Here is a 26,751-nt window from a genome sequence, read left to right as displayed (position 1 = left end):
CGAAAGCCGACGTCAAGAACGGCCCAGCACTTCCATACCAATCTGCTGGAAAGGTCGGCAAGGTAGATCATTTGGCCGCAGAAGTCCCGCTGGCCTTGTCGGCGGTGTTTTGCGTTGCTGACAGTCCCGGCATGTCCTCACATAACGAGTGACGTCGGTGGTAAGACGTGGCCAGTAGTACCTTTCTTGTATCCTCACGAGTGTGCGAGACACACCCAGCTGCCCTGACGTCGGATCGTCGTGCAGGGCCTGCGGGAGTTCTGGTCGCAGAGCTGAAGGCACCACAAGGAGGTACTTAGCTCGAAGCGGTGAAAAGTTTTTCTTTTGTAGAAGACCGTTTCGCAGGAAGAACCATGCAAATGCGCGCTTGAATACCTTCGCGACTTCGACGGTCGTGCCTTGGAGGTATTCTATTAGGGCCTTAAGTTCCGGGTCGGCCCGCTGTCGTTCAGCGAAGTTGTCGGTAGTTATCGTTCCCAAGAAGTAGTCGTTATTCGGGCCGTCGAGTGGTGGTTGGTCGACAGTCGGTGTCGGAATGTTTTTTGCCGGACTAGTAAATAACGGTAACGTCATATTCTTGAAGTCTCAGACTCCATCGTGCGAGGCGACCTGATGGGTCCTTCAAGGTGGCTAGCCAACACAAGGCGTGGTGGTCGCTCACAACTTTGAAGGGCCTGCCGTAGAGTTAGGGGCGAAATTTCGACGTAGTCCAGATGATGGCGAGGCACTCCTTTTCTGTTGTGGAATAATTTGCTTCTGCTTTGGATAGCGAACGGCTAGCGCAACTAATAACCCTTTCAAGTCCGTCAGCCCTCTGCACAAGAACGGCGCCAAGACCTACGCTACTTGCGTCAGTATGTATTTCTGTCTCAGCGAATTCGTCGAAATGGGCAAGTAACGGAGGCGTCTGGAGGCGATGTTTAAGCTCCTGGAAAGCGTGTTCCTGCGGCGTTTTCCACTTGAACTCCACGTCGGCCTTGGTAAGGTTAGTGAGAGGATCGGCGATGCGGGCGAAGTTTTTCACGAACCGCCTATAATAGGCGCAGAGGCCCAGAAATCAGCGCACGGCCTTCTTGTCAGTAGGCGGCGGGAAGGCGGCGATGGCGGCTGTTTTCCGTGGATCGGGACGAACTCCAAACTTGCTGATAACGTGCCCCAAAAACAAGAGCTCTTCATACGCAAATCTGCACTTTTCTGGCTTCAGTGTGAGTCCGGACGTCTTGATCGCTTGAAGTACAGCTTCAAGGCGCCGAAGATGCTCGTCGAAACTCGAGGAAAACACGACGACGTCGTCCAAGTACACAAGGCAAGTCTGCCACTTCAATCCTGCCAGTACTGTATCCATAACGCGTTGAAAAGTTGCAGGCGCTGAGCAAAGGCCGAAGGGCATCACCTTAAACTCGAAGAGGCCGTCCGTTGTTATAAACGCCGTCTTCTCTTGGTCTCTTTCGTCGACATTGATTTGCCGATAGCCAGTCTTGAGGTCCACTGACGAAAAGTACTTGGCGTTATGGAGCCGATCAAGTGCGTCGTCTATTCGTGGGAAAGGATACACGTCCGTTCTTGTGATTTTGTTCAGGCGGCGATAATCGACGCAGAAACGTAGGGTCCCATCCTTTTTCTTTCACTAACACCATGGGGGATGCCCATGGACTCTTGGACGGCTGGATAATGTCATCCCGCAGCATTTCAGCAACTTGTCTCTTCATGGCCTCACGTTCTCGTGTCGAAACCCTGTACGGACTCTGACGGAGTGGTCTGGCATTTTCTTCGGTTATGATGCGATGTTTCGTGATTGTGGTCTGCCGAAGTTTCGATGACGACAAAAAGCAATCTTCGTATTGCAGTAGCAGGGCCTTGAGCTGTTCTTGCTTATCGTTCGGAAGTCTGGGATTGACGTCGAAAGCTATGGGAGGGGCTTGGTTCCTCTGAGCAGGTTCCGAAGAATCGGCAAGGGCGAAAGCACTGGTGGCTTCGACAATTTCTTCGATGTATGCGACCGTTGTTCCTTTGTTCACATGTTTGTACTCATTGCTGAAATTCGTGAGCATAACCGTTGTTTTGCCTCCCCGCAGCTCTGCTATTCCTCTTGCGACGCAAATATTTCGGGTGACCAACAGATGCTGACTGCCTTCAACGACGCCTTCCAAATCAGGTGATTTAGGAGCGCCGACTGAAATAATGACGCTTGAGCGAGGCGGAATGGTGACTTGTTCTTCCAGCGTATTCAAGGCATGGTGTCCTGACGGCGTGCGCGGCGGTAGTGCTTCTTCTGTGGATAACGTTATCGACATTATTTTTAGGTTGATGACAGAACCATGGAGGCATAAGAAGCCCATGCCAAGGATGACATCTCTCGAGCAACGTTGTAGGACTACGAAGTCTGTAGGATAAATACGGCCGTTAATGGTGACTCTCGCTGTGCAGAATCCTGCAGGCGTTACGAGATGACCTCCGGCTGTGCGGATTTCAGGGCGTTTCCAAGCTGTCCTAACTTTCTTTAACTTCGCGGCGAACGACCTACTGATGACAGAATAGTCGGCTCCAGTATCGACGAGAGCGGTCACACTGTGGCCGTCGATAAGAACGTCGAGGTCGCTAGTTCGCCGTCTCGCATTACAGTTAGGGCGTGGCGTCGGGTCACGGCTGCGTCGGCTTGTTCCGCTGCTTCCACGTTGCGTCGTCAGGCCACCTTCGGTAAGTGAGCTTTCGCCGTCAGTGCTTTGCCTGGTTGGCGTTGTGTTCGGAAAGCTCCGTCGTGGCGTCGTCGTCGGCGGAGGATCTTCGGTAGTTCGTCGCACAGCAACCGCACCTCCACCGGTTGCTGCCCTTAGTTTCCCGGATACGGGCTAGGAGACCGGCCCCGCGTTGGGCCGGAGTGCTGCCGGGGATGCGGTGACAAGCGGCGGCTGGGCGACGGCGAAGGGGAAGGACTTCGTGGTGTCCATTGAGTTCCTTTCAGGTAGTCGGCGATGTCACGTGGCCGTTCCCCTGGCTGCGGACGTGGTGCATCGATGGCGAAGCCACGCAGTCCCATCTGTCGGTACTGGCAACGGCGGTAAGTGTGCCCGGCCTCGCCGCAGTGGTAGCATAGTGGGCGGTGGTCAGGGGTGCGCCAAACGTCGGTTTTCTTCGGCGCACTGCGCTGGCCCGCTGGCGAACGGTAGGTCGTCGGTGGGGGTGGTGGGGGCGGTGGTGTCTGGCGACGGAAGTGCGATGGGGCGGCGTTTTGGCGTACGCGTGGAGGAGGGGCGTGGCGGCCTGCTGCAGCAGCATAGCTCATGATTTGCAGCTGCGGCTCTTGAGGCTGAGGAACGCCCAGCTACTGCTGGATCTCCTAGCGTACGACGTCCGCGATGGATTCCACGTGAGGCTGCGCTGAAGGAAATAGTTTTCGCAGCTCCTCTTGCACGATCGCTCAGATCGTCTCACGCAAGTCAGTGGTTCCGAGCGTTTGAATGTCGGCGTAGCTTGTAGACGAGAAGCTACGGTTATATTGCCGCGTGCGCATCTCGAGCGTCTTCTCTAACGTAGATCCTTCTGAAATGAATTTGGTGACCGTCTTAGGCGGGTTTCTGATCAGCCCGGCGAAGAGTTCCTGCTTCACTCCTCGCATGAGTAGGCGCAACTTCTTCTCCTCGGACATGTCGGAGTCAGCGTGGCGGAAGGATTTAATCGTATCTTCCGTGAATATCGCCACGTTTGCATTTGCCATGTGCATGCGGGTTTCAAGGAGAGCTGTGGCCTTCTCCTTGCGCACCACACTTGCGAAAGTGGTGAGGAACCTGGCGCAAAAGGCGTTCACGTTGTGAGGCTTCGATCTTGACTCTCGAACCAGGTCCGAGCAGCATCTTCCAAGGCGAAATACACATGCCGTAGCTTGTCTTCGTCTGTCCAGTCATTGAAGGTGGCGACGCGGTCGAACCTTTTGATCCAGCTTTCCGCGTCTTCCAGTGGCGAACCGCGGAAAGTTGGCGGCTCTTTGGGTTGCCGGAGCAGGAGTGGTGCAGGTAGAACCGGCGTTGACATGGTCGCCGTGGTCGACGTCAACGTCTTGGTTTTCCGAGTTTTGTCCAGTAAAAGCCCGTACTCCGGTGGCAGACCTTGTTGCCTGCGGCTAACTCGCTGCTCGTTGCTGGCGTCGGTGTCTTCAAGGCGTGGGCTGAGTTAACGGCTTGACGGAGGCGTCCGGTACATGGAAGAAACAGCACCTCCACCAGATGTCACGGGTTCGTGACGTGGCCGAAGACAGGAAACTTCGTGTTGAGATTTAACTGTTTATTTGGGCGAACCTGTGCCCGGTAAACGGAAAGTCCAATTACAGCAGCACAGATAGCAGTCTCGGACTGATAGCGGCGAACGGAGCGTCGGCCTTCGATCAACAACTGACAAGCGGCGAAGCGCGTCGGCATTTATACTCTTGCCGTCGAATGTTCTAGCGTTATCGCTGGCGGTGGCGTAGGCTCCAGAACAATCTGTACCGTTCGCCCAGTGGGCGTGATTTTATCGAAATGATCTACGATGGTCTGGAATCTTCTCGAAAACTGCAGGCGCGGTTTGCGCTGAGAATCGTGTGGTGTTTTGGGACGATAACAAAAACTTGGGAAATGGAACGTGGTAATATTGAGTGGTGATACAGATGGTTTGGTCGCTTTAAATTCCCTATTGATTTGATTGATATGTGGGGTTTAACGTCCCAAAACCACTATATGATTTTGAGAGACGCCGTAGTGGAGGGCTCCGGAAATTTAGACCACCTGGGGTTCTTTAACGTGCACCCAAATCTGAGCACACGGGCCTACAACATTTCCGCCTCCATCGGAATTAAATTCACTATTTTGATGGACTTTCTAAGGACCAATCCAGAAAGTGCTATCCACCGCAAACATTGTGAATTTTATGACTTGTACACTACACGTGAGTACCCAGCCTGACGACAAAGTGACATGACAGAGATCACAGTCTTCTGGGAACTGGGAGCAAGTGGTATCAAGGCCAAAACGACTCTGCACAATTCAAGACTCTCTACACACTCTACCAGACAACAGGCAAATCGCATGAGAGGTGTACAGTTGAGTGACCGCATAATGAAGATAACTACGGGAAACATCTCACTCGACTGCCAAAGCAAGCAAGATGAAAAGCTTTTTCTAAACGGAGAGTTACAGCGATATGAAGCGGTCATAACAAAATATGCTTTGCTCCGGCACGCGGAGTCAGTGCCTAAAGATGTTCTTGAGAGCCGACATGTGTACGGTATACCCCACAGAAGAGTAACAAGAATCGCTGTCTGCATGCAAAGCTGAGTGCACTTCACACATCGTCTCATACACCAGCTTCATCATCTTTCAATGACTTTCTGGACAAAAGGAATAGGTGCAAAAGTCTTAGATCGCTACATGAGCCAAGATAGACATGGCCTACAGAATCAGACGAATATCCCACTTCCGACAAAAACATCTTGCCAGCGTGTGAACCAACGATTCTTTTTCTTCACACTGGAGAACCTACGCCAATATGCCCCGCCCTTTTTCGGGTAGGATATTCATTAATTGCTTCTGCATGACCACATTGCTCCGAGTATGAAACTACATGCGCATAAGCAACAACGAGCGACCTTACGAAGACGTTGAGATATCGTCTGCAACTGCTTGATCACCAGTGGATACGATGGAGAAAGGAGTACATGCGGCAATTGTGAGCCCTTTATCGGTATCCCTCGCATAAGGACATAAAAGTGGATGACACCGTTTATGTCGAGCAGTCATTTGTTTCAAGGTGCATTTGGCCCCTTGGCCGTGGTAGAAGTTGTTCACGCAAAGATGGTTGTCTACAGGCCTGTCAAATCAAGACACAACAAGGCAACATTGTTCGGCGACCAGTACAGAAACTATATATGCTAGAGATAGCCTGCAACTCCTTAGGGCAGTAGGAAGAAGAAAAAAAAATAAACGTGGGCAGCCTAAGTCTGCGCGAGAACACGAGGAAGGTGAGGATGCTAAGGGAAATATGGCTCCTTGTCTGATTTCTCGCGCGTAGTTTTTTTACACCCTCATCACATCGGAGCATGGAAAGTATGCGGTTGCTTGCTCGGTAATCCCGCACTCATGGCTGCTCCCGTGGCCAAATAATTTCGAAAGTGGCGTCCTCAGTGCAGTCAAAAGCTTTCACCTTTTAAGACATTGAAGTACAGGCCTGCATTCCATTCTTAGCGGGCAGAGAGTCCGGTATACTGTTGCTATCCTTGCTCAAGGAAATTTTTCAATGGGCCGTAACTGCAAGCTAAACCATATATTGCAACAAGTTTTGATTGATTACGAAAGCCGATATTCAGCGGGATAAGTGGCGAAAGTATAAAAATGATCAAAAATGTTTTTTTATTCGTCGTCACAAGTTTCTCTTGCATGCCTTTTAATGAAGATAGATCTTTTTATTGAAGAGTGATTTATTGTAAGTTTTTGAATTTTAATAAATAAGCATGTTGAAAAAGTGATTCGGAATTTCCACCACTCTGGTTTAGGCGCTTTGTGATATAATGGCCTGCAAACTATAGGCGAGAAAACGTTTTTAGAGAGAGTTGACATTTTGAGTAAGAAGTATGCACTACGCAGACAATCAAAATATAATTGAACGTGAGCTCCAGCACACTTATACGTTGCCAAACCAATTTCAGGCACGTGGCTTTAATATATTTTGTGTAAATCATCGCCAAATTCGAAAACGCACAAGAGCGAGTAAGTGTGGCACTCCACATCTCCGGCATTATTGATTTGCTGTGCTTCGAAAAAAATTTTACAGAAATTTTACAGCAAAAGCAATTGCACATCTCTTCTCTTCACTGATCAGGCAACAATATATAAAATTTCGAAAGAAATTTAAGAGGTCAACCAGCTATGCTTTGTTCTATATTACGTGGAATCCCCCATATAATATGCTTAGTTTTATTAGTGTTTGTTAAGCTTGAGCAATTTTCTAAACTGGCTCTAATATTGCAGTTTCGCATTTGTTAACTTCCCGGACTTTCGTCCAGACAGCTATTCAACTTGTACCGCAATAGTTGGGCTATTCATAACTGTCATCGTATCTGTATATTGGTAGAGCATTTTTATAATACGTCTTTTATGTACAACCTTGTGGAATAATGTAGCTTTGCGTGGCATTCCCCTTCCTTTAGATGTCAGAACTAGACACAAGCTTTCCGCTCAGTTAACTTTGTACGGTACCTCAGAAGCAAAATTAGGCCAACAGTATTGCGGTCATACGCGAACGCTCGTATGTTTCTTTTGTCAATCTTACGCCTACCTGATGTGCTCTGTTCATAAGAAAGCGCTAGTCAAAGGTAACAAATTATCGAGTAATGTGGCGCGCATACGACCAGAAATCCACAGGTGACCATGACCACTGTTGTTCGTATATAGTGCTGAACCAAGCGGTCAGTGTGCGAAAGTAATCAACTTACTGCCCGCGTTTTTACCTATTCTTTTTACTCTTGATTCTTGCATGCGCGACGCCATTGATCGATTAACCGTGCGAACAAGTTTGTTTTCGTTCCTTCTTTATGCCTGTTCATTTTGCGCGTGTTCACTCACGCACCAGCGTTCACAAGCTCTATCACTACAGCTGCACTGTAAGCAAAAACAATCCGAGCTTGGGAATTTTGCAGCTCATGACCTCTGAAAACTCTCTCGCGTTTAAAATTACTACCTCGTGTTGGAGTAAATGATGGTACATAACATAGTTTTACCACCATCTCTGAGGCACGCAGTAAAAGGATGTCAAGATCCAGTTTCACCACGTAGGGAGTTTTCTATCACGGAATTTTTAACCTGCGTTTCAGAGTTTATTACCACGTGACTACAAGGTTCAGCTGCTTCGGCGGCTTTTGCCCCATACCTCCTTATAGGGACGCTATCAGTAAACCCGGAAGGTACGCGAGGACCACAGATGTTTTTTTTTGTTTTTTTTTCTCATTGTCGAGAGTCATGATTGACCTCGAGTCAACGCAATTTCCCTGGAAACGGAGGCAGCATAAGCACAACGAGCGAAGACAGCATTCCGTAAACGAAAAAGGGACGGGGGCTCTAAAAAAAAAGAAAACCTGGTGTGGAAAGCTGTGCTGCATATTTTCGCAAATTATTGGCTTTTGCTCTGCGGTGGCCTTGCAGACAGACGTGGAAGAAGCTCGAGATCTGTGTCCGCGTGTCGAGCGCAGCAGCAGCGTGGTGCGGCATTTATTGATTGATTAATATGTGGTGTTTAACGTCCCAATACCACCATACCATTATGAGAGACGCCGTAGTAGAGGCCTCCGGAAATTTCGACCATCTGGGGTTATTTAACGTGCACCCACCGAGCACACGGGCCTACAGCATTTCCGCCTCCATCGAAAATGCAGCCACTGTAGCCCGGGTTTGATCCCGCGACGTGAGGGTCAGCAGCCGAGTACCACAGCCACCACACCACTATGGTGGGGTAATTCGTGGCGCGGCAGTTCAACCCAAGAGACTCACGCGGGAGCCGGCAATTTGGACTCTCTCCCTAATTTAGGTCATTCTACTTGGGACCCTAATCTGAAACTTTTTATCTATACGATACGACCTCCACTTTGCGACGCATTCACTCGAGTTCCCCCCGTGGGAAGATGCGGGCAACTTTTCTCTTTTAGGGGCAAAGATCCTTAAAGCTGCACCTGTTCGTCCCATGTAGTAGTCTTACTCGTAGTGTGTAACCAGTCTTACGTTTTGACCTGCAAGGTGGTGCCGGTGGGAGATTTCTCCAGTGCGTTGTTGAAGAATAGAAAATTCGCAGCGTGCGCATTAACTGAAAGCCGAATTCTCCTGTTTCTCATTCCCCATTAATAGCCATTGGCATGTACATTGAGCACTATCTGAGAAGAAAGGGTTGCTACATTATACTCGCTGGGCGTAACCTCCTTGGTTTTAGAAAGGTTTAGCGAGCGTTGGGTCGCTGTGCCACGAATACGGTGAACTAATATATACCATGAACTCGAGGTGGTTAAAGGTGGGAATCAGATACGAAACTCAAGCCGTAAGAAAGTAAAAACCGAATTTTTCATTTTCTCATTCTCCAATAGCAGTCATTGGCATGTACATTGAGCACCACCTGACAAGAAAGGGTTGCTACGTTATACTCGCTGGGCGTAACCTTCTTGGCTTTAGAAAGGTTAACCGAGCCTTGGGCCGCAATGCCATGAATACAGTGAACTAGTATATACCAAGAACTCGAGGTGGTTGAAGGTGGGAAGTAGACACGAAGCGCAAGCCGTAAGAAACTGTGCGTGTGCCACCTCTCCTTTAGTGCATGGAATGTACGCTGGATTGCGGCGCTTTTATATTGGGAATATATGATAAAAGATGCGAGACGGTGGTACTTGGAGGGTTGAATAGTTAATGGAATGGACACACAGACAGATGCATTGACGGACACACTTATGGCTGCATGGGCGGATGGATGCATGGACGGACGCAGGGGTGGATGCATGGACGAACGCAGGGACGGACGCACGGATGGACCTGCGAACGCACGAACAGACGCACGCACGGTCGGGTGTATGGACGCACGGGCAGTCACACAGACGGACGCATGGACGGACGGAAGCAAGAACGAATGGAAGAACGGATGCTTCGCCCCACTCTCCATCATTCACTCCGTAGATATGCTGCCATTTTTTTTTCAGAGGGTCCTGTCTCTCTCGAGACCAAAGCAATTCGTTACAGAAACTCAGTACGACACAAATGGAACGATTGAGACGCAGGCATGTTTTTTTTCTTTTATTGCGTTAGGAATTGTATGAACACGCTTGGCTAGATTTTGCCACTGGCGCCACTCACCGCATATATGCGTATCTATATATATGTAAATGCAAGAAAACAACAATTCAGAAAAATACGGAATCAAGCTTCGGACCTCTGAAGTGTGAGTGCGAGGCATTAGCCACTGAGGTACAAAGGAGCACTTCCTTCAACGGTCAACCGGCAAGCTATTTATATCTACCACTTACTGCTGATGATTTGCATCTCGAAGAGAACACTCTAAAAACTACGGAGAGTATCGCAGGCGTCAAAAGGCGAAGGTACTCTTCAAAGTGTTCTTCTACTCTCGCAAAACATCAGAGTGAAATTCATATTCACTCTGCATGAAACGAGAGAGAAAAACAGCTTTCTACGCTTCCGCTTTTTGAGAGATTGAAATGTCCAGTCTTCAGGTATGAGACAGAAAAACGCAATTATAATCCTGCCCTTGATTACTTTTTGATGCGGCGGCACCCCGCGAGTGATTAGCACTGCCAAATAACCACATATGTATTCAGTAAAACGTACTGCAATTGTCTGTTAGGTGTTCGAGACGATTAACAAAACATCAGCGTTTCCAGCATGTGCCAGTGATTTTCAGCGCACTTGAAGGCACTTGGAACTAACAATATCCACGTTTTTAGCTTTGGATATATATTGTGAAATAACTGAATACTATGTCATTCAATAGGGCACGATAGAAACACAACGCAGACGGCTATGACATTTTCGCTATAATATTATTCATGTTTTTCGCCACGACTATCGAACACGGGCGATGGTGCCGTAAGCCTAACGTACGGTACGGTTACAGACAAGTATTGTGGCTTTAGTCGTAGAAGGTGAACAAGAATGACCAAAAATATGTCTAAGGGGTGCAAAAAACTTAAGTTATTTAGTGTACACTTCAGAAGTGTGACGTCTCGTACGTAGAAATGACTAACCACTTAGCGAGTCAGTGCAAAGAAGATTCGTATAATCTGTTGCGCGGATCTTTCTGTTCCTACTGCAAACAAAACTTATAGGATAGACGGTCTAATCTCGCGAAGCACAAAACAAACACAGTAAACACGTTAGCACAAATGCAGACATACGGCGAGAATTATTTATGACATAAAAAATAAACGATCAATTGCCGTCTGTCAGTGTGATGTAGTAGTTAGCGTGGCGGCTCAGAAGAAATGAAAATAAGAGGAAAAGAACGGCAGGGAGGTTATTCAGCCCATAAGGCAGCCGGTTTGCTACCCTGCGATGGAAGAGGGATGAGCGAGATGAAAGATGGTGGCCCAGAAAGCCGTAATAAGTCTAGAGGCTGAAGGTTTCAATCACACTTGGTGTTTTTTCACACTTCTTCTTGTCGTAGTGTTTGTATTTAGTTATCCTCCAAACCCGCACGCGCGGAGATCCGCAAAAACAATTGAAAGCCCAATTTCGGTTCGAATTGTGCTATTTATTCGTGACGCGTGCTGTTACTACGTTTATTAGGGTCGTCGTACTCTGCTTCAGTCAGCGTTATGCTACTCTGTCGAGGTGGAGTGCTTTGGCCCGTTCGGGGGAATCAATGTACTCTGCCTCAACAAGGGGCGATTTACTTCGGAAATTAGAGTGAAATATGATACAAGAAAGTACTGTTCGGAAAAAGAGTGCCCAGCATTATCTTAGTTTTTAGAGTTAAGGATCGTTTTTACAGCTTTACAAACAAAAAGCCACAATGATCATGCGCCGCCGTATGGCGATGTGGCAAAGTACGCATGGGAGATGAGAGCACCTGCCACCTTGTGGCAATGTGGTGGCGCGCACTCTCATCTCCCACGCGTACTTTGCCACCGAAGAGGGAGCAGGGAGGTTAGACGCTAACACATGCGCTTATCTAGCGGTGGGGACAATCGTACGCTTTGTCTAGGCTTGGGTTTTCCCCGGAATGATTCTGTTGTAGTAACCGGGGGCACAAAAGTCACTGCAATCGTTGCACAGTCTCTGTTTGCGAAAAGAGCACACTTATAAAACACAGAAAAGTAACAGCTGAGCCACTTATTCTTGTTCATCTGCACCTCTGAGTACGTTTCGTGCCTTATTTGTGCGTGAAAAACGCTGGGCACGTTTGAATCTGCTTGCCAATCTGCACCTGACCACCAAATTTGTTGCTATTGCATTCATTGCTCTGTCTTTGCGGGAAAGCAGTGGACTTTTTTGTCGTGACTTGCTGACGCAGAGTTTATCTAAAGAATATACCTCAGTTTGGTGCAACAAATGTAAGATTTGGAAATTTTTTTCGAAACTGCTTTTGAGAGTTGATACTGCACTTGTGCTTATTTTAATACACTAGCTAAGTGAAATATTGGGCTAGTTTGTCTTCCATGATGAAAACTTTGTGCTGCAGTTACAGGGTACACGAAGAATAGGGAGGACATGCGTAACGAAATAGGTGTTTGGTTTCGCCCATGTCTTGTGTACTTCCTTACGTGCGTCTCCCTAACACTTTCTTGTAGGTGTAGCACATAATTATATTTGTTTTGCTGTTGCTTGTTTTGAAAGTGTTGCAGTTGCATTCTGAGGTGAACTTTACGCCCCCATAACATTTAACGTACTATTGACTTCTGGGTGCGGCTACTTTAAAAAGTCTACAATTTTAGCCAGCGACGCTAAGTCACAAGGTAACAAAATCAACCAGACAGGAAGCACGCTCGTGTGTATCAACAATATCCGTGAGGTAATATGAATGCCCGTTTGACGCCTTTTATCTTTCCCTTAATGTCATACAAAAAAAAAAACAAAAGTACATGGTGACTGTTGAGCCACAATTTTCGCCCTTCTCAAGTGATGTCAGGACAGTCGTCGGTGCGCAAGCGGTAGAAGTCATCGGGAAGTTGGTTCATGTCCAGCACTTATCGGACATCTTTTTTCAAACTCTGGGTCAAAGCTCGGTTTCCGTGCAGCGAGAGCCGTGGACACTGTAACAAGAAAATGATCACAACTGAGACAAGCAGGTTTAATTTCAGTAGAATAAAGAAAATAAATGAAAAATAATATCACCGGGCAAGTAGTAAGATCAGCGGCTAAGTGTTGGTATAATGAGGTCTGCCAAAAAATGAAGAGTGGTACAAAAAACAGCAAAAAGCGATTACCTTCAAATTTCTAAAATGAATAAAATATCCTCACGTAACTGAACGCAAGAAATAATTATGCTGGCAAGAAAGCAGTAACTCTATGGCTTGAATACTGAAACAAGGTAGACAGTATTTCATGTAAATAAAATGCGTGAAATGTGTTTATAACTCAATATTCTACGCGTTGCAAACGTTAGCCTCGGTCATTCAAGAAAATTGGTTTTCATACTGAGAACTTGTGCATAGGCACTTTCGAATCAAACTGATACCTATCTTGCTTCCAAACACATATCCGAACCTTGATTGTTGAGCACAGAACAGTCAGACATGCACTTTTTGTTTCACTTTATTCCTCACTAATCTATTCAACCATAACAAAACACCGAAGCCTCCCCCACCCCCATTAAGGGGTCGAATTTTCTCGCGACGTTGCTGCAATTCATACCCGCAAATTTTTCAATTTTGTTACACCACTGAAGTGTCTGCAGTTTTCGGCTACTAGTGTCTCTCATTCTTTGCTTTAGCTGTCCATCCGCTCTCTCTTCACAAAAGCGCGTCTTGCCTCTGTACGTGTTATTTTATTATAGATAACTGCAATCATACCACAATGTAGTCAACTATTTCTTCTTTTTCTGATAGCGCTCCGCCGTGGTGGTCTAGTGGTTCTGGAGCTTTACTGATAAATCGATGGTCATGACATCGAATCCCATCTGCGGCAGCTGCCTTTTCAATGGAAGCAAAAATGTCTGTCAACATTTCACTTATGTTTGGGTGCGCCTTAAAGAACCCCAGGAGGTCGGAATTTCCTGAGCTCTACACTACGGCATCTCTGCTTAATATATCGTGGTTTTGAAATGTTAAAACAAGGTATTGCTACTTTTTTCTGAACACTAATTTCTTCTCTCGCTTGCCGTATTGCGCCCATAATTTTTTATGACACGCTGCGTTCTCTTGCACTTCGTCGGCAGCTTCTTTGTTATCCTCGAAGTTTCCACAGCATTTGTGGACTCTACAATTATCGCCTACTTTCCTGCTCAGAGATAGCGGTTGATTGTCCCAGGATTCGCGAATACGCTAGGCACCTGTGGAAGCGCTTCGGTATATCCTTAATTTTTGGCTGATTTCCTTTTCGCGAGTATAGGCAAGCCTTGTATATCACATGACGTCCTAGTTGAGACGATTCTTGCTAGGCCCGAGACAGCGAATAGGCACAGCCGGTATATCTACGATGATGATGGAAGTAGAAAACTCGAGGCACTGCTGCTGACCCAAATGAAAAGTTTAATACACACACAGAAAAATGTTTTGTCGCTGGCAAGGGGAGCTTTTTCACGAATGAAATGAAAATATTTGACTTGTAATCGGCCTTACAAACAGGTGCTCACATAATAATTCGAAACGCTGAACAGGCAACCAGTTGCAGGCGGAGTGCGGCGGATAAACACAGACAAGGTTTGCGCCTTCTAGCTAGCGAGCATGGTCATCTCCAAGGTGCACCAATATATTGTCGTTGTTTTGCTTTATAAGGATAGCGCTAGGTGTCCTTCAGTGATGCGTTAACGAGAGCTGTACAAACAGGGGTCATTCAGCATACCGCGCATGGTAATTCATAAATACGAAAAATTGTCGATTCCTTGCTGTGCGTTCACGCGATTATCAGCATCTCTTCTGGAAGACGACGTGCCAGTAAGACGGCTGGCTTCAATGGCATCGCTGTATTTATTAAACCGCGTTAGTCTGTTTGTCTTTGTTTTAGGTCCGTGTTACAACATGCTTGGGTGATTCCACGTAAGGTCGAACAAAGCGTGGTTGGTGGACCTCTTTATTCTTTCAAAATTTTATATACTGGTGCCTAATGAGTGGAAAGAACAGATCTGCAATTCGGTTTGCTGTAAAACGTTTTTTTCGTGGCCCCATAAATCAATAATGCTGGAGAGGTTGAGTGCCACGCTTACCTGCTCTGCTGCTTTTTTTTCGAAATTGGCCAATAATTACATAAAATATATTGAAACTACGTTCCTCAAATTTCTTTCGCTACATATAGGCGTACTGGCGCTCACGCTCAAATATATTTCAATTTTTCAGAGACAAGCGGCGCCTGGAACATTTCCCTCAGAGTTTTTTCTTTATATACTTTTTATCTACTTATAATCTGTTGTTGTTCATGTCGATTTCATATATGATTTAGAGCTGTTGATTGAAACAGAAAAATACTAACTTTATTTTCTCTCAAGACTCTTTGTCACTATATTTTAACCAAAAGCCAAATGTAGCGTTAATTCAACGACACATTATATTGTTCAAAATGCAACTGCACCCAATTGATTTCGCAATAAGGGACTTGTAATGATAACTCGTGCAAGAATAGAGGTAACTGGCAGTGGGGTTTTGTTACTGCTTTATAGCAATGTGTACAACACTGGTGACACTCTGTTGGATTATGCTTCCTGAACACACTAAACAACTAGATGAGCTCTTTCAATGAGTATATGAAGGAATGAGAGCTTGCCGTCGACTCATTCCTCCACAGTGAATCAAATCGTTGATTGTATGCTATTCAGATAGAAAATGAATGCCTGAACCGCTTCTCCGCGAATACTGAAACAATAATTATTGTCCTCGTAGCAGAAGAACATCTTTGGAGCAAGGCTGAGTGAAAATAGTGCTTGAGGTTCAGTTGATTCAAGTGTCAATTTAGCCGCGGACACCTATACAGCAGAACTCATAGCCGTTCCACCATTGAACGTGCAATGTAAACTTATCGTTGTGTATGTGTGTGGTGCCGAGAGACGTGGGGATGTGTCCATTCAAGTTGACGCTATGCGGTGATTGATGGAAACACGTTGTTACTTTCGTACGAAGTTGCTTGCCTTTTGCTGTTCTATAAAATAAAAATTATTCGCTTCTTACGTTTTCATTCGCTAATTTATTTTATTAATCTTAATGCAGATGTAGTTTCAGTACGTACATCTGACTCCCGATATAGGACCACTAATATATTCATTTACCAAAGTTTTAGTTACTACTAAACGCCAACAAATTAATTAGTTTTAATTACAAAACGCCAACAAATTTGCATGCAGCCTTAAAGGCAACGGCAATCTATTTTTAGCACTTAGAAGAATTTTGCGTTTAGGTACTTTTTATGCACTCCAACCACCCCCGACGTATATGCTCAAAATAACAATTCCATACAAGTAGCCGATTAGTTCGCAAAATGATGCGCGCAACTCGCCCGTTGACAGAAAAGGTGAAACTAAAAGTGCGACCACTCAGAATCAGCAAACTCCAATATTGCGAACACTTTGAAGCCAAGAATGTCAAAATTAGGTGAGACAGAAAGAAGTGAGGGCAGAATGAACGCGGGAGAAAGAGGGCCATCCAGGGCAATATGGTGGCCTAAGATCTCAAGGTCAGAGATTCGAAACCACTCCATGTATTTCTTTAAAATAAACTTTCAAACAGTTGAGAGCGGATAGGCCGTCAGGTGGTATTATACAGTGCTAAGAAAGTGCAACAGAACCCCTTACTTGGAGATATCGTAGCAGCCTAGCATACAAAGACGAAACTTGCTTCGAATGCATACGCCATACCAATACCAATCGTATAATAGCGTCATTCAGATTCGAACTCTTGCCCCACCGCGATGGTCTAGTGCCTTAGTTACTCGGCTGCTGACCCGTGGGTTGCGGGATCGGATTCCGGCTGCACCGGCTGCATTTCTGATGGAGGCGGAAATGTTGTAGGCCCGTTTCCTCAGATTTGGGGCACGGTAAAGAACCGCAGGTGGTCAACGTTTCCAGATCTCTCCACTACGGCGCCTCACATAATCATATGGTGGTTTCGGAAAGTTCAATCAGAATAAATACTATTTTATATACACCAACATAGGTCACTGATTTGATTGATTTAAGGGATTTAACGTCCCAAACCACCATATAAAGATGATGTGCAGGCGTCATTCCTTCTGCCCGCGCTTGTCAAGTGCGAGCTGTTTTCACCTCGTTCTAATCAACTAACTAGATTGAGATGTGTTGTTATATTGCATAAGGATGCTCTACGGGAAACTAGGTTTATCTCAAACTGTGTGTGTCTTTCAACCTATATGGTGTCAGGTTCAAGAGTTCATGCAGACCAGATCGTGTAAAACAGGACACCCGTTTAACATAATAACATGGCTTAAAGCATAAAGCAGGTAATGGGACCGAATATCAATTTTTGTAGTAGCTGTTTTTTCTGCAATAGAAAGCTTACTGGTCTGATCGTATAAACATGCGGTGAAAGAAGAGAACTTTCGGGGCTTGTTTCTTTTTGTTTGACACGGCTTTCATGAGTACATCTAGTGGTAACGCAGAAAGTGCTGGAAACATTTTAGGAATTTTCGGGTCTCTGACTGCTATGAAGTGTCACACAACACAGGCAGCAAACAGTGGGAGGTCAGCATAACAGCTTTATATGTTTGTGCATTGCAGTTTGCTGCGAAAGCATGCATTTCATGTGCGTGTGAAATGCACATACTTCGCACTGTTTGCCACGATGACAGTGCTGCTTTTTGAGGGTTGACTCTTCTGCCTAGGCAGCACAGAATAATGTTGGCACAGGTAATATGGATATATGCTGTAACTTTGACAACTAATAATTTTGCATGTTAAAGCATCAAATGATTTGCAGTAAACAAATAGGCTGCATGACATACTGATTTTTAGGCTTTTTAAGTGCAATCTTAAAAGGAAATGCCACTCAAGTTGCAAAAAGAATGCAGTTAAATTCACATTTTTGATTTCCACCTCCAATCACACATTCTGGCGACTTCTCAGTATATTTAATGAAGAAATACTAATCAAAATTTTTAGCTGAATGGGTTGGTACTGATGTTGAATTTTGTGCACTGCTCATGAGTAGAACGATGGATTTGTGCCCTACCCTTCAGTACTGCCTGAAATCGATCAGGCAATCTTTGCATATTTTTAGTATCGTTGGACGATCAGTGTCAGCTTAAGCTATGCCATGAAAGCGGGCCACAGCGTCCAGCTAATGTTGTTTTCGTGTGCAACTGCAGTTGTGGTTGTGCTGAATGACCTTTCTTTATATACACTACATAACAAACTTACTCCTTTAGAGTCAAGTGCATCTTCGGATCGATTGTAAATGTTTTCATATGCGAGGCCTTAAATTTTATAAGAAGTTCCTCAGTGTGTCACGAGGAAATGTGTCTTCAGCAAAAATTTGTATATCATTATATACAACTCCTAAAGCCTCGTCTACAACTTTGTGCAGGTTGACCTTGAGCAGAAACGAGGAGTGGCAGCAGCCCCCAGAAAAGAGCAAGCACCCTCCAACCTCCCCAAGCTCTCTTCGGCAGGAACAGCAAAGTCACTGTGTGGCATTGAAAACCATTGCAAGAAGTGCCTTATCAGGACACTGTGCTGCTCTTTCATCGCAGAACACGAAGTTGACCACTCCAGAGGAACTTCACGCTGTGTATTGTGTGTGCGTCAGTGGTTTTGTTTTGTCCAGCCAGTAGTCAAGAAATCATGTGTCAGATTCAGCCGGGATGGCTAGAGGGAGTCGGGCAGGCATGTTTGGACATTTGCCTAGCCAAGTAGTGCCAATTGTCGCACTGGTCCTGTTGGAGTTACTGCCACAAATGACAGAAGCTTCGTCACCTGTCTAAGTGTACAGATGTGTCGGGGAAGATTAGCTGCATTAGTTTTTTCTATAACTGATAGCTGCCAACATTCTTCATTGTGCAGGAGTTTTGTTCCTCCCTTATGGGTGTAAAGCCCTCCACAGTAAAAATGCTACACTTCTACTTACAGAAGGCCCCAAGGCCCTACTTGTAGGTTTTTTTGGCTTGTATGATAAGCACCTCATTTGGGTGTACATGAACATTTCATAAACATGTACAGCAAGAAATTTGGGTGGCTGGTCATTTTGTCGTTATCTTGTTTCTCGCAATATTCTTAAGCATGTTGTGCATTACGTTGTCAATCTGGTTCATGTGCATAGAAGATGTTACGCAGTTCTAGGCTACTTCAAGCACCGTATTGTAGTATAAAAAGCCTGGAAGTAACCTAACGATAATATTTTAGCACAGTTGCTTAATCTGATGCATGATACATCACTAAACTTTTGTGCGTATTCATCAAAGTAAGCTCGTCTTAGTGTTATCCAAAAGGAAGATGCGAGTCGACAGATGGAAGCATCTAGTCGGGTAATCAGGGTGAACGGTGGAAGTGCCTCAGACAGGCTGGCCGATTTTGCGATAGGAGGACCTATTTTTTAGAAGTCAACATGTCATCCTTGGCGTGTTAGTTTATATGGGGTTAGTAATGACATCATCTTTTGGTGTAGGCGTGTGTGCCTGTTGAAAAAGATTGTCTGAAAAAAACCTATAACGCAGAAGAGTGCAGCCCTTGCTTCCTTTCAAGTTAGGTTGCGATGATACAAAGTGTTCTCCTGTCGGAGGTTGGGTGTAAGAGAAGCAAAAAAAAAAGGTAAAGGAAAGAAAAGAAGGAAAAAGAAGAAAGAAAAGGGGAATGCAAAGTAAAAGTAGTGTGCTACACTGCTCCTACTTCGCATCCCCCCTTTTTCTTCTTTTTTTTCTTTTGTTTTCTTTTTTCATCTTTTTTGTTACATTTGCATTGTCCCGTCTAGTGCATGAATCAATGACACATGGCTTTGCTGTAGCAAAGATGCCTATGTGGTGTTGGATTGAACAGTGCATTGTACTTCATTCAGTTAATTACAGGCTTATCAGTCTTGCAATAAGCGCTTCCTGTCTGTCACCACACATGATCAAATGAAAAGTTTGCGCTTGGCTCTTAGTATACTAGTATATAGCTTGTGTCTTGGACTACTCAAATTGAATGTTATTTTGCTGCTGTTTATGGTAACGAATTTATACAACATGAAAATATCTTCCCTTGTGAACATTGTCAGACCTGCCTTTCTTTTTCTTTCCTATGCAGGCATTGTATGTAAGGAAGGCAGTAACAGAGAAGTGAAAGCTTGAGCTTCGGAAAAATAAATGCTGGCAGTGAGGCAATTCCACATCAAACATCCCAGCCATTTTGCCAATCATTTTAAATGTGTTTTGAAAAAAAAATATTGTGCTCGTTTACTGTATTGAAAACAGCAAAATGCTAAAATCTATCGCAAAGAACAAAATATTAGGCCACCTTGGTGCCTTCTAGACTTCCCAGGATGTCGTCTGGGTGTTGTTTGTAAAAAGTAAAAAGAAGTATTTCAAAAATACTGCCTCTTCTACACCAAATTTGGTCTGGGTATTAACTAAAGCTGATTTTGTGTAGTGCATGAAGCTCAGTAATATTAGTGCAATTTTTTTGCCTCATCAAAAGCAAGGAAGCAGTTCTCTTTATATGGCAAGTTATATGATTACACTTTGTTTTAAAGAATAAATTAATTTTTGAAGTTTCCTAATGATGGCTGTTTTCTGCATTTGATATACGACAGCTTCCGTTTCGAAGTTCCTCATGGCTCTTAATAGGAGACTTCAAAAATCATTTTCCTCATTGAAACAAAAATTGTAATGATAACACTTGTCATATAACAAGAACTGTTTATTTGATTTCAACTTACACATAAAAGTAATTTTCCATTAGACAAACACATAGTTCAAATTGCATCTCAATGTGGACAAAAACGATTATATAGTAATATTTGTAACCTGGACCTAACAATATTTTTTTTTCGTGGAATATAACTTCTGTGGATTGAGTATTTGTGGCTCAAATATTCAAACAAAGTGCAGTATTGCCATACGAAAAATGCAAACGATAAATAGTTTGGCTGAATTTTTCAAAGCCTATGTAGCGGATAAATTGCACTAATGTTACTCGGCTTCAAATACTTTAAAAGAGCACCTTTACTTAATATGTAGATCAAATTTGATATGGCAAAAAAAGCGGTACTTTCAAATTTTTCTCACAAATAACACCCGCACGACATTCTGCGAAATTTTGAAGGTAGCCACGTGACCACTACTTTTTTTCTCTTCAAAATATTTCTGCAAATAACTATTTTCAAAAGAGTAAATTACAATCATTTTTAAAACTATATATGTGTGATGGTCGCCAGACAGTATAGTTTGGATATTTGATGTAGAATAGCCCAGTGGGAAAAACACCAAATGTGTGAGCATCCTTTGATGCTCGGGCAATTTCGAAAGCATTTGTTTGTTAGCAGCAATTCAATTAAGCCCTTGTCTTCATGCCTAGGCCCAGAAACAAAACAAAAGTAACCGAAGTAGTCCTAAGAGTCATGCAGTCTTGCTGTTCCAAGGCTTGTGGAGCCTAACTTAGTGCAAGCTTCACCATTTTTTTTAATTCAGATTCAAGCAACAGGTTTTGGAGGCACTGTGCATTTTCAGCTAAATTGTTTCACACCAGTTACTTAGATAAAAAGCGGCAAGTAGAGGTAAAAATAACATTTTAAAAGCATTTTAGGTATTAACAAAAAGGTCTGCTCTCTTTTTTTGTGTGGTGCTTTGCGTGAACTTGTGCTTTTTGTGGTATAGTTCATTGTCTAGTGAACATAGGCCTTAAAAACTAACATTAGCCATGTTGAGGTCAATTTTTGGTTATAGTCATAGTAGCCATATTACAAATTATGACTTCAAACTTCATTGTTCTTTTGAAGATTTTTTCTCGGATAATTATATTTCAGTCTTAGTCAATTTTGTTATAAGAAAACGTGATGTCATAATAGGGCCACTTTTTATAGAGTCGTTCAGTTTTACCTTAACTTTTACATTCCTATTAGAGCAGTTATTTTCAATATCGGTATTCAATGGAATGAGCATGCTGTATGTAGTAAGGTGTAAGCACTTACAGATAGCACATGCACCCAACTTTTCTGTTGGCAGTTTATTTCTGTTATTCTTGATTGATATGTGGGGGTTTCACGTCCCAAAACCACTATATGATTATGAGAGACGCCGTAGTGGAGGGCTCTGGAAATTTTGACTACTTGGGTTCTTTAACGTGCACCCAAATGTGTGCACACGTGCCTACAGCATTTCTGCTTCCATCGGAAGTGCAGCCGAGATTCGATACCGAGACCTGCGGGTCAGCGTCCGAATTTCTGTTACTCTTGCTCCCCTATTTCTGTGCAGTTCGGTTATAGTTGTCTGGCTTGCACAGATTTTTAATGGCACCTGCCTGATCCTGCTTGCTTTCATGGTGATTTTAACCTTCATAATTAGCATGGGTTTACCTCTCAAAATTGTTCAAGATGCCAATTTTGTGCACAAACTGTATAGTATAAAGGTAGCAGATGTACATGCACACACTATTAAACGTACATTGAGAGCTTTCACTGGTAGTTCCTAAAGTTTTACTGTGCAGGCAGCATTTAAATCATAATTCTATACGGACATATCAGTAGATTATCTCTACGATTGAAAATCGTGACAACCTAGTTATTTTCACTGTGATAAGCATGCTGTTTTCTTTCATATGGCAGAACTAATTTATTCACTTATTTCTTCTATTATTCACATATGCATAACATGAAGGATTGTGTGCCTTACATTAACAGTTTCATTCTGTGTGTTATATTTTTTGTGCATGTGAACTAAGGTGCTAACATGTGTCTCTGACATTATTTGTGCCAATTATTTACATTTCCAGGTGCCTATGAAGCCACATGAGTTCTATGGCAGTGACCTCCCAAATCTACAGTGGTTCCGGAGCCTCAAGCAGCATTTCGCCGATCTCCACAAGGCGTTCATGAGATAAACACAGCGCCACACTTTCACAGTGTTATGATTATTATTTATGTTCAAAGATTTCATTTCAAAATGGCTGTTACATTGTGTTTTGTTCCGCCATCCTGTGGCTTAGGTGGAGCTTGTGAAATTACGGTGTAGTCACCTCATTTGTGTACTATCAACACTGCAATGTCGCTATTCAGAGCTGAAGCATTCAGACAAATAAAGAAATATATTTATTGTAGCAGAGCTTATGTGTATAATAATGCTTCTCTATTGCAAATAATAACTTTATAAGTTCTTCAAGTCTTGCATAGAACACTGCATTAATGTGTTGCAATGTAACCAACACTTATGATCGCTAGCATGTTAATTTAGTAGCTTTCTCACGTATTTTAGTTAAAAGCTAATTTTGCTTCCCCAACGCGACAGTTAGAAAGATGCCGATGATTCAATCCCTCATCATGCATATTTAAGAAATATTGTGATTTGTACACAGTATTGCATGTACTCAAGATGTGGACGTCTATTCAATTTACACATTATATTGCTTTTCACTAGATTCGGACGTAACATGCACACATTTCAGTTTTTCTGCATGATACGTCTTTCCATAAAATGCGGAGTCCGCATCATGCGTCTCTCCATAAAATGCGGATTCCGCATCATACGTCTTCCATATTCCAATAACTCCGTTCTTGAGGTCTCCGCATCATATGGAACGTTTCAGCAGGGCTATAAAGATTTTTTTTGGACGAAAATCTATGGCGATAGCATAGCTGCTAGTACATTTCAACAAATGCAATATTTGTATTCAAAAATAAGTAAATTGAACGAAAATGAGTGTACTACACAAGTTCTTCTAAATAATGAACTCAAAACACGTGATAAAGAAATCGCTGAAAAAAGAGGTCTGGGGTACAGCTTCACTGGCGACCTTCTGTCGGTAATGCACTTTCTCACCAGAGCAGAATTGGTCACCGTCGTGCAGAATTTGGCCACTGCCTCCCATAGCTAAAACAATTAACACTTGCCCCTCAGTCCCTAATGGCTGTGAAGCAACGGTCCAAGGCAGCTGCCAGACCTACGACACAGCGGTGAGTGCTAAGAATCTCTGGGTCCGGAGAGGCCGCAATTGGAATCTGAACTTAGCTACGATCAACGCTATAGAACGCTATCTAGTTAGGCTAGACCAGCTGCGCTCTTCGAGAAATATCAGGGTTTTAAATGAGATCTTAAAGTGCACTATTGCCCATCTCCAAGCGCTGTTGTCTTCCGAGGTTGTTCTACACTAGTTTCGTTTTCTGCAGAATATTTTAATACCTACCTTTCTGTTGTAAGATTTAAAAGACTACGTGTACTTAACACAGGTAATAACCGTGGAGCAGAACCACAAGATTGATTTAATTAATTGGAAGACTATGTATGTGTTGGAGCACATTCGGAAAGCACTATCAAAACAGGACTGGTAGATTGCCACTATTCCTTAAGAGGAAGGTATATAACAGCTACATATTGCTGGTACTCATTTACGGAGAGAATCCTGGAGGCTTAAAAAGAAGTTTCAGCGTCAGTTGAGGACGATTCAGCGAGCGATGAAAAAAAACAACAATAGGTGTAACCTTGAGAGTGAAGAAGAGAGCAGAGTGAGTCAGGATGCAAACCGGGGTTAAACTATTATAGTTGAAAACAAGAAAAACAAATGGACATTGGCCAGGCATGTAGCGCGTAGGCATAATAATTACTTGTCATTAAGGTTAACTTACTAAATTCCCAAAAAGGCAAAGCAGGTTGGGGCGAGACAGAAAGTCAAGTGGGCAGACGAGATTAGGAAGTTTGTCGGTAAAAGTAGCAGCAGCAAGCACAGGACCAAATTGACTGGCGAAACATAGGAGAGGCCTTTGTCCTGCCGTGGAAGTAGCTATGTTCAGGTTGAGGATAAAAAATGCAGTTTATTAGGGCTCAGTGAAGTTAGGAGAACAGGTGAGGCTTATACAGTAATGAAGAACGGACATTTCTTATGCTTCCCTGGATTAGTTTACATAAAATAGCTTTTGGGTGTTTCTTATACAAACGATTATCGCTGGCAACATGGATGATTGCTATAGCACCAGTGAGACGATGGCAAGTCTGATAATCAAGTTTAACAAAAGATGCAAAATGAAGGTGGTGAAAGCCTACGCCGCTACATTAGGCTGTGGTGATCATTTACTTGAACTCTTCTATGAAGACTTAGAGTCAGCTAATACTAAAGTAAAGACACAATATACTATTCAGTTGGGCGACATAATTGCCAAAGTTGCCAAGAAACAGTCCGGAGACCATGAAGTGGGGGAATATGGCATCAGCTCTAAAAATGCCAAAGAAGAGTTAATAAAAGAGTTCGCAGAACGTATTAATTTACGTATCGTGAATACCTACTTTTGAAAACGGGCTAACCGAAAGTGGTCGCGGCGAAGTCCTAATGACGAAACTAAAAATGAAATAGACTTCATTTTGTGTGCACACCAATGCATTGTACAGGATGTAGAAGTAGTTGGCAATATCTGAAGCAGTCACCATGGTATGGTAAGAGGTCACATTCACCAGGATTTAAAGAAGAAAAGGCATAAACTGATACGCAAGAAGCCAATTATTCAGCTAGTGGTGAGAGCGAAAGTACAGGAAAAATGAGTTTTACTTCAGAATAGATTCAATGCTCTAAACGAGGTAACCGACATTAGAGTTGACGAAATGGATAAAAATATTGCTAGTATCATCAAAAAGTATGCAATGAAAGTCGGAGGTACAATCACTAGACAAAACACTGGAAAAATATCTCACGAAACAAATTATCTCATTAACAGACAACAGTTTATGAAAGCCTCTGATGCAACGATTACAATAAAGCTGGTGGAGCTTTCGAAGCAATTCAATAGGTGTAACGTAGCTGACTCTAGAAGGCATAAGAAGGAATAAAGTGAACAGGCTGTAAAAAGCGGCAGAAATCTGAAAGCTGCAAAGGCAAACTTGTGCATAGGCACAAATTGGATGTAGGCAAAAGAAAAAGGAAGAAACTATCTTAACCATATGAATATGATAGTTGAATTGGCAGAGTAGTTTCATAGAGAGCTATACAGAAGACGAAACAACTATGATTATGCCGTAAGAAGAAATATTAGCCAAAAGTAATTCGTCATCTTACCAATAGGTACAACAAAAGAAGTCAAGAAAGCCCTAGAAGAAATGCAAAAAAGTAGAGCCGTGGGTGAGGATAATGTAACAACAAACCTGCCGAAAGATGACGGAAAATTGCAGTGCAAAGCTGGCCACCCTATATGCCAAGTTTATATTGAGAAGAAGGGTAACAGAATCTCGGAACAAGGCCAAAATCATCTTAATCCAGTAGAACGGAGACGCCGAGAACCTATTGCAGGCCGATCAGCTTACTGTCTCTTCGCTACAAACTATTCACAAAAATTATAGCTAATAGATATAAGATGACTTTGAGTTCAATAAACCAAAAGACCAAGCAGGATTTCGTACAGGCCCCTCCACAATAGATCATACTCATACTCTAAATCAGGTAATAGACAAATGCATGGAATGCAACCAACCCCTACACACACCTTTCATAGATTACGAGAACGCGTTTCACTCAGACGAGAATGCAGCAGTAATACAGGTACTACGGAATTAGGTCATCGATGAACTCTACATAAACATACTGGAAGAAATCTACAGTGGATCCACAGCCGTCATAGTTCTCCATAAAAAAGCAACCGGACCCAATAAATAAGGATGTAAAGCAAGCAGACGCGATCTCTTCAATGCTGGTCACCACGTGCTTATTGATAATTATAAAAGGGTCTTAACGGCACTAGGGCCATGTTTGGCCGTAGGCCACCATAAACAATAATGATCAAACTTGGCTGTAAACAGGCCCAAATTTCTGCGCCCTGAGGTGGGTTAAAACCTACAATTATTAAAAGCATAATTGTGAGGTGAAATATGTATAGCGGAAATAACACGCACTGTTGGTGGTGATAAAACTAGATTGGGGAGATGAGAAATCAGCAAGAATGCCTCGTGAATACATACCCTTAAGCCCAAGGGAAGT

General features: G+C 43.7%; 1 protein-coding gene across 1 annotated transcript in view; it reads right to left on the bottom strand.

Moving 5' to 3' along the window:
• Positions 1 to 12,532: 12,532 nt before the first annotated feature.
• Positions 12,533 to 26,751, bottom strand: part of LOC142803551 (uncharacterized) — a 207,787-nt gene continuing 193,568 nt past the window's right edge. The window contains exon 5 of the mRNA XM_075888674.1: positions 12,533 to 12,763. Coding sequence (XP_075744789.1) covers positions 12,669 to 12,763 — 95 coding nt within the window. The 3' untranslated portion in view covers positions 12,533 to 12,668. The remainder of the gene's footprint in view (positions 12,764 to 26,751) is intronic.

This window comes from Rhipicephalus microplus, chromosome 3 (genome assembly GCF_043290135.1).
Source record: "Rhipicephalus microplus isolate Deutch F79 chromosome 3, USDA_Rmic, whole genome shotgun sequence".
Taxonomy (NCBI): Eukaryota; Metazoa; Arthropoda; class Arachnida; order Ixodida; family Ixodidae; genus Rhipicephalus; species Rhipicephalus microplus.
Note: the sequence above shows the minus strand (reverse complement) of the source record. Positions and strands in the feature narration are given on the sequence as shown.